The sequence below is a fragment of the Lates calcarifer genome, linkage group LG2, assembly GCF_001640805.2.
Source record: "Lates calcarifer isolate ASB-BC8 linkage group LG2, TLL_Latcal_v3, whole genome shotgun sequence".
NCBI lineage: Eukaryota > Metazoa > Chordata > Actinopteri > Centropomidae > Lates > Lates calcarifer.
The window spans coordinates 29,305,085-29,314,470 of NC_066834.1; the positions used below are offsets into that span (position 1 = coordinate 29,305,085).

A 9,386-nucleotide genomic window follows, 5' to 3' on the forward strand; every position below is an offset into this window, starting at 1 on the left:
CCATCAGATTCAGCAGTGCTTGATCCCAGTAAATCTTGTATAAGAAATGAATCACTTCTATGTATGTGAATTACAACATTGAAGCACACGAGAAATAAGAATTTATTTTAATGAACATAATAATACAATAAAACTTGTACAATCAAAGGGGAATGTCACCAACAGGCTGTCATCATTTTCTGTATTTGGCCTTGGAAAAAGAGGTAACAGGTGCTGTGTGCAAACTGTGGCCATGTTAGAGGAGCCAACAGACTCACAGGAGCTTATATATGCAGATCATTTGTATCTTATTCATTTGTGCAACTGATAGGACAGTTATGTGAGACAACTTACTGAACTAACCCATGATGATAACCCACACTGTTACACTTAAATGTTAAAGTTATCACGTCTTTGATGAACCAGTTGATTCAAGTTCAAGTACAGTAAAGCAAGGTAGAGGAAGAGCTACAGAGATGGTTTGTGAGTTGGACTGCTCAGACTGCAGGTGGTTAGGTGATGTTGCATACACTGCAGGACCCTGGACACAGGGTAAGGACACAGGGTTGTTGCTGATTTGCTGCACCTCAGGTGTTACTGTGGCTGTAGCCACATTTTGGAAAATGTGCTGGTGACCAGCTGGAAAACAACACACAAACTCTTAGGGTAAACTAAAGAAATAACAAAAATGATATTATCACAAAAATGCAAGCCCCAAAAAAAGTCTCCTCAGAGACATCCTCTAATACTTTTACCTGGAACTATTGCAAATGAATTCCCAGGAGGACGCTGTGTCCCGAGAGAGCCAGTGAACTCAGTGTTGCTCGTTAATTGTGGAGAAGCTGCAGTGAATTCCTGGGAAATAAAAACAGAATCCATATTTTAACTTATAGAACCAGGATCCCTGTAACAACCATTTTAGAAATGAAATGACAAACTAAAGGTTTTTCAACTAATTTATTACAAATAAATACATAAAATAATTCTGATAACATCATTACTTGGTTGTTGAAGACATCAGGCTGTGGGCTTTCTGTTTTCAGCACAGGTGGTGAAGAATTCACTGCATCTATCTGAAGAGGTGAAGGCTCTGGCTTACAATCTACAGCTGTAAGAACATACAAAAAGATCAAAATTGGAAGGTAGTTTTAAAAAATTAACACTTTACCTGAGAATGTGTGCAACAGCACACAGACGTGCCTGTAGTCTAACTTAATCCATCTATTAAATACCTCTTTTTTAAGTCTTGCAAACATCAGTATTCTGATTAATAAATAATATTTATCCAAAATTACCACCCCCCAATTACTAAGCCATTCTGAGTTGCCTACACTGCCAGTAAAAAAAAACTCAATATTTCCAGCTGTAACTGAGATTTACACAGTGTATTCTATCAGTGTATGATGACAATAAACACAGAATAGTACAGTGTGGAGACTGCTGCTCTTCCATCATGTGAAGCCAGCGTCTGGTTCTTTTTAGGTCATTATCTTGCCGTAGGGTGAACCCCTGACCAACCAGCCTTTTTTTTTTTCATTGTTACTTGACTTTCTCACCACTCTGATGACAATATATATTACTACTTCCTGCACTACAGTAATGTCCTAATAATGCATCAGAGTAATGCATTATTCAGTGTGAGTTGATACGCTTGCATATAGTACACAGTGTACACAGTATACTCAGTGGTGTAGTTTGGCAGTGCTGTCTCAAATCACACACAGCTGTAATGCTCCCAACAGAAGTGATGGCTGCAACACATGACTGTGATTGTTGCACACCAAAACATCCACATCTTACTTTCTTGTGTGGGCTCATGCCACATGAAAATTGCACTGTCACTGGCACCAACAACATCTCCTCTTTCGTCAAACGCCATTTTCACAAATTTGGAAATACATTGGTGGTCCCTCCCCTTCCACTACTTTCCCAAAATGGTGACTGTAAAGCGTGAGAAGTGTCCAGTGTTCCACACTGAACCTTTTGACTGTTCCGAGTGCATCATCTGGGTACCTACTCCAGAGTAACTATATGCTCAAAATACCAAGTGTGAGCAAGAAAGTTTGCATTTGTTCCAACACTGCCTTTGTACACAGAGGGAGTGTAAGTGATCTGCCAAAGCTGTGACACCAGTAGGAAATGTTCAAGGCTTCAATGACTTCCATTATAACAGGAAAGCTGTAAATCAGTCATTTTCTTCATCCCTGAAAAAGGCCTGTTTTCAATTAGATTTTCATGATTTGTCAATATTGGAGCTATTTGTGTTTTAGTGGAGTGCAGAGGTCAGATGTTTAAAAACCTCAGCACTAACATGTTCCTGTTAGAAAAAGCTGTTACATACTCAACTCCCCAATGCCATCCTCATCTTTCAAATGAGCATGTGAAGTTCGAAGTTGTGACGTTTGTTTCTGCCATGGCTCCAGCTCCTCCTCTTCACATTCCAGTAGAAGTTCAGATGCTGTGGACCTGGAACAGAAAACAGCGAGGTGTGACACACCTGCTTTCTCTAACACACAAAATTCAGAGAAATCTTTCTAGTCCTCATATAATATTTCTATCAAACAATTTACAAGTAATCCTCAGGTTAAAGATTAGTAATGTAGGGATAAAGGAAAAGAGATGCAGTACATCATTTGTGATTTTGTAGTTTTAGAAAGGATGTGCACGTGTAGCTATATTCACTTGAATAAATTTACTGGTAGTATTATTTGCTGCTGCTGCTCTTACACAACTGTGAGAGATGCCATGCCCCCGTTCAATGACTGATGAATTTGCTGTTTTCAGTCTTAATACATTTTCCGTCTGGAGTTTTACTTTTTTCCTTTGCTGCCTTTTTTGAGCCATTTTGCCTTTTCCAAAGTCCAAAGTTCTGTGCTTATCTCATTTTTGATCAGTTTTAAACATTGTTTTATGGTTAAATACTTAACAATATTCTCATTTAGAAGAACTTTGAAGTATTTATAATACATTGTAATTTGGGTTGCTTATAGTACAGCAAAAAGCTGAACTGGCCTTCTCCTTATCTGAACCTGTAGGTGTGGCCTTCTCAGACAGGCTGCTCTGGAGCTACAGCACCAAAAGCTTTTGGGCACTGATTCACTTAATATCATTAAGTGAAAATGTTAATTCAACTCTTTGGTAATTTGGTTTATGTCACTGTTGAATTTTGTGACATTATACAGAAAACAGATTGTTCTGTTTTGAGCAGTACACTTTAAAATGAATCCAAATCTCTATCATCTTGGTATATCTGTACCTTTCACTGTACTGGTGTTCTAATTTTCCTCTCTGATGAGAACTGAGCGACAGAAACACATTCTACATATCAAAATGGTGGATTAAATATAAAATGTCTGCAACTACAGGTCAATTTACATTTTCTTGGAAAAAAGGTTTGTCGCCATCTATTAAGTATTAAGTACACAAGAATCATTTTATTGAAATTGAGCCTCATCAAAGACATACAGGTACCTCTGAGGCATTAGTGGTACGTAGACTTCTTCATCACAGCTGTTATCTGCTCCTGCAGATGTCAGTTCAGTTGAATCTGTGACATTTTCCATATCATCATCCAAGTCAGATCTGGTAGAGCAAAGAAATATCTGATGTTAGCATCAAATGAGACACAGAAGCACAATTTAAGATCCAATATGCTGTATAATACAGAGTAAAATTACAATCTGGTGTTCACACTGTTGCAATCATCCTCATCAATTGTGACCTCCATCTCCTCGAAACTGAAAATGACATGTTACAGTGAGGGCATTGAATAAGATGGGATCAAAATGTATCCTAGGTGAGTAAGTACAGTACTAATAGACATTTACACCTACAAAAAGATCAACACTAACCTGCCCTGGAGTCCGTCCACCTCTGTCGCCGAATCTGGAGTTACAGTCTGGTGTTTAACATCATCTCGCTGGTGCTGTTTCCCTCTGCAGACACATACCGAAGGTCATTATCTGACAATTCAAAACTTGGTAACGTAGACATTAAATGTCGAGAAGTATGGGATGAAATAATCAACTGTCAAACTCAGTCAGTGCAAGTGACACGTTAAACAAAGCAGGGCAAGGTAATGACAATTTACCTTTCAGAGGCTGATACATGTCTCAGACTTGATGGTGCAGTGGGCTCTTGGATGGACTCTCCACTATGGATTTCATACCTATGAAGAGAAATTTCATCATTAGACATAAAAATGCATCTGGAAAATGTTTATTGTGCAAATGTACCCTTGGCCTGACAAGACACGAGTTATAGAACAACCCGTTTCAAGTTTACAGGTATTACAGCCAAAATATAATGAAAATCCCATTTTCATGCAGATATCTTTCTCCAGTCATACTTACCATGGAAACTAATTTAAAAGCTGTTTTAATCTGTGGATGATTTGCAAGCAGATTTTAAAAAATCTCTGTAATTGTTTGAAACTGATCTGTGTTCAGTCAGAGTTTGAAAACTCTCACAACCTAGATTATAACTTCATTAAACATTTCTTCAACACCATATTATAAAAGCTAATAGTACCACATTCAAAACCAAATTTGGGAATGTTATGCTGTGGCAAATATCAAGCTTGTACACTGGACCACCTCATGACTCCACAATGGAGTAATACGGCCTCTATAAATGAAGCTGTCAGTCACCAATGAGCTTTAAAAATGTATAGATTTCTGGTCAGTAGTCAACAAAGTAAATGAGCTTTGTGCCTTTTAAAGATCTTTAACTCCTTGGTGTAGCAGTAAATTGTGTAGTTAAGTTACTAGTTCACAATACTATTCTGAAATATGACAACAAATTCAAGGTATTGGATTTCCAGGAAATCAAGGCACACTGTTTTGTTGTGCATATAAAAACTTAAGATGTCTTTATTGATATCATTTTGTGCCAAAAGATGAGGATACATGGTAGGACATTTGAAAAAGAAAAGACACAGCAATGCATATATAAAAGCATAATATATTTACATTCAAATGTTAGAGTGTCCTGCTGAAGACACAATAAAGCTGCTCTGTGAGTGACGTGGACGGGCACATTAAGCCCTGCCATCTGGGTCAAACAGCAGAGAAAACAGAGCGTCTTCAGTGGTGACCTCATACTCTATTGGCATGTTCAACTAAAAGGTTGATCCAATAAAACAATTAATTATTTTTCAACAACCTCACTCAGTTCCCGTTCGTGTTTAGTAAAGCCTGTACTTCCTGCCTCACCTTGACCACGATGGCAGAGCTCCTTTCTCTCTTCCCCTCGACTTGGTCTTGATTCTCTTCAGAGGATCTAAAAGGAAAACACTGAGTAATAAGGACTAAGATTTCAATTTCTGACTCATTAATGTAATGTTTTTTTTTTTTTGACTAAATCAAAAAATAATGCCAGGTGTTGACTTAAGTGATGAATATAAACTAGAACACAGGGATCTTGAAGGCCCAGACTCACTGAACCCAGCTCAAAGCAAACAGTCAACTTATGCATCGTTTCTTGTCTCATGTTAAAAGCTGCATTTTAACAAAAAAGCCAACATCCAGCTGACCAGCAGCAAGTAAATACAAATGTGTGTTTTCTTTTAATCTTTATGGTTCATTTGACTGGTGGTGCAAGATAAGAATGTTTAATGTATGTCTACATAAATCTAATTATCATGAAGGTGATTTGTTAAATGGGTCCATGCCAACTAATCTGATAAAAAATAAAGTGCATGTATATTTCTGCCTGTGAGTATACACAGTATTTTGGTCTTATATCAACACAATTTGATAACTCCAGCTCCTGAAGCTAAAACTGTTTAATATGTTGGTGATGAATCCAGAGGAAACAAAGCAACCATCACCTGAAGCGTGAAACGGCGTCACCTCCAGTTGTTGGTGGACCCCCTTCACACAGATCCCGTCCTGCTCAGTCCTGAGCAATTGTTTCTTTTCCGAGTTGAGGTACGCCTTTTGAATGTCAAAAAAGGTTTTATTCCCCATAAAATTCAGGTGCAGATGTTGAGCCCATTTTTTAAAATATGTGAAGGTGCCTCCAGAGAAAAGAATGGCAAGAGCTGTAAGAAGGTGGATTTCAGGAAACGCTTCCCAAAGATGAGGCGAAGACATCCATATGCCCCTGTGTCCACCAAGGCAGCTCCACCTCACCTTCTTCTGTGCACCGCAGTGAGACACTCTCTTTTTGGTTATGGTCTGTCCACATGTCTGACACTTCTTGAACAGCTCCATCAAACAGCTGTCATTCACAATAGTCTTTGACTGACTCAAGTCTTTTTCTGTGTTCGTGTCTGATTTTGATGCTGTTGTCGTTTTTAATTTGGCCTCTTGGTGGAAGCTCTCATTCAGACGATCCACAGAAGCAATGCTGCGTACACTTCCACAGGGTTCAGCTGGTGGAGGGGACTGGGATAAGGTGCTTGGAGCTCCTGAGGAAATCTGGGATAACAGAGACAGATGTGTAGTTCAAAATTCACTAAAAGCAGCTGTGTGTGCAACTCATCTGAACAGAGTTCACAATACCAACATAAAGCACTTGTGACTACATGTGATACCCATTTACAGAAAAACAGCTTCCAATGTTATGTGCTATACTCACAGGAATTAGTATGGAGGGAGAAAGTGATGCATCCACACCAGTGCCTTGAACATTCAAGGAGGAAGCCTGAGAAGATGTAGTCAGACTCTTGAGTAAAAACAGCAATTACACCAGTAGAACAAATGCTGCAGTGCTACATTCAGAAACACGGGAAGCTTTACTACTATGTATTGAACTCTTTCCTAACACAAATGAATTTTAATACCATAGGTTTGCTACATCGTACTTACTGAAGTCAAGACGGAGGGCCATCGCAACACAACATCAGCGCTGGAACCTGAACTCACTGAGGTCGAGGCTTGAGCAGCTGTACTGGGAGCCTTCGGCTAATTTAAAACAAAAAACAGTTTTGATATAAGGACACTTGGTGGTCAGTTTTGATAAGCATTTCCCACCTGACAGTTTGCGCCCAGTTTCACTTTGGAACACAAAGTGGCTCCGGCCACTTATGCCTCCCTGAATCGAGTCAACTGCAGCAAGTAAACAGTGTGTTGCCTCTCAGATACTGCCATTACATTCAAGTTACAGAGTTAAACGTTTGTTTTTTCAACAAAAAAATCCCTGGTGATGTGGAAAAACCCAAAAGGTAGTTTAAAAAGTTCTGATGGAATATTACATGGATCCTCAGACTCTTAGAATCATCTGGATGACGCAATGATCTATTTGTGTGTTAAGGCTAAGAAACAATAAACATTTTTATTATCAAATATATGTCATACAAAATGAGCCAGAATATTTGTTATTTCAGCAAATATCATCATCCAAATAAATTATTATGTGAACTCTTAACATATGTTGTCAAGACAACTGATAAGGCCAATTTTAGAACCTGGGCCATCTTTGCGCTGTAAAGTAAACAAACAGTACAGCTGTCACATCAATATACGTCCACTAAAGTGCTTTCAGCCACTACCAGGCTCAGACTGCTATCATTAGTGTTAAAAACAAAACAAACAACAAAACTTATTAAAGAGTAATAAGCAGAAACATTGTTTTATATCGCTACCAGACTCGCCCTCGCCATATGTTGGGTTGATGACTTCTCTCAGCCACAGTTTGTAAAAGGCTTCGCATCCTTCACTAGAACCCTGCGATGTTTTCTCCTGCGGCCGTTACACAGCTGTGCGACGCAGCTGGACACCGCGGTGACTACAACAGACAAGTCTTAGAGTAGTTTCACATGAATTCACCGTCAAACTAACTTGCCGCCTGACTGTCGTACACACACTGTGTCCAGCTGAAACCGTTGGAATACGGACGCAGTGCATTCTGGTTGTTGTAGGATTATCTATTATGAGACAGGTAATGCATTTTCTTCAGTTTATTCTGCCATAGAACACCAAATCCCACTGTGTGTGTGTGTGTGTAGTTTTCAGAAATGAACCTCTCTCCAGCGGTAAATATGAGTCATATATGAGAGCTCTCTAGCCAACGGTATCTGTGAAAGGCAACCTCTAAAATATTCACCTCTGTTTTGCCGCTGTCACCTGCAGACAGAGACGTGCTGAGGTCCTCTTGCTGTCTTCCAGAGAAAACAGACGGGATTACGTTTGACTTGAGGATTTTTCGGGGCGTTGTTTTCATAAGTTCTGCCTGAATGTCCGGTTCGTAATCTTCCGGTTTAAAATGCTGGCTACACACTCGTATGTTGCCGTATTTACCGACTGGTGTGTTTTCGTCAAATTTGGGGTTTTGTATGGCCTTTAACCACTTTCTGCATCGCTCCGGGTCTCTTGTAGGCAGAGAGTGGAACACGACTCCCCGGGACCTGGCCTTCTTGTACCCCTTACAGCCCGGCACAGAGCACATCCCCGGCATCGTTACAGAAATAAACACTGACCACCGTGGAAAAGAAACGAGGAATTATAGACTGACGACTGCCACCATTTCTGAGTTGTTTGTAGTACAGTGACTAACAGTCTGCTCCAGCAATTGGCGAACGTGACCGCTAAGCGTAAACACAAGAGTGTGAGGACGTGGTTGCTTTGCATTCTGGGAAGTGTAGTGGTCAGGAATGCTCGGGGGTCTGAATGTAACGGAACGAAACATAAAGTAATGTAAAGGAAGAGAGACAATAATGAAGATGGCCACATCCACAGATGGAAAACTGAACAGGCCTTAAGGACACAGGCCTGGTAGGCCCTGGAGCAGAGCCTCTGTATGAAGTGACTGTTAATGTTTCTTTATGGAAAGTTAATCAAATGACCACCAAGACACACTGCATGACCACTAAGAGATGCAAAACAATTACAAGAAATGCTGGATGACCACAAAGGGACAAAAAACAAATAAAAACAGGAACAAAACAACCACAAAACAACTTCAAAGCTATGCAATAATAACTACACAGACACAAAATGAGTGCTAATAGAAAGACTACTAAGAGATGCAAAACTACTGCAAACTGCAAAGAGATGCAAAACAAGTACAAAGCGACACAACAAGTAATAACAGACATTAAAAAAGGCCACAGAACAGCTGTAATAAGATGCAAAATGACCACAAAGAAGCACATTCTCGTTATAATTTTCTTTCAATATAGATATTAGATAGATTTTTAGTGTTTTTTCTGTCACAGTAGGGCTTGTCCCAGTCACACTTTTATTTCATTATTTTTGGTGGTGAGTGTAGCTATCCTGCAGCGCATGTCATGATTATCTGCTGGGGGGGTTTGCTAACAAAGTTCGGTTAAACTGAATTTTCAATCTCAAATAGACTGATGGCCATGATGCAGGCAAAATGGCTTTTCAGTATGAAAATAAAAAAAATATCATTATGGTATCAATTTCACTGTAAAGAGGAATTAAGAAATTAATTTTGTGCAT

At 39.4% G+C, this 9,386-nt stretch overlaps 1 protein-coding gene across 1 annotated transcript; it reads right to left on the minus strand.

Annotated features, from left to right (window-relative positions):
* Window positions 1–89: 89 nt before the first annotated feature.
* Window positions 90–8,379, minus strand: LOC108877765 (uncharacterized). The gene is made up of 13 exons (XM_018667925.2): window positions 8,029–8,379; window positions 6,792–6,887; window positions 6,562–6,627; window positions 5,810–6,401; window positions 5,193–5,259; window positions 4,070–4,147; window positions 3,831–3,914; window positions 3,657–3,716; window positions 3,451–3,561; window positions 2,321–2,445; window positions 981–1,087; window positions 735–834; window positions 90–618 (listed from the first exon to the last, which is right to left on the minus strand). The coding sequence occupies exons 1-13, from the start codon at window positions 8,377–8,379 to the stop codon at window positions 386–388; spliced, it is 2,070 nt and encodes a 689-aa protein (XP_018523441.1). The 3' UTR covers window positions 90–385.
* Window positions 8,380–9,386: the final 1,007 nt, after the last annotated feature.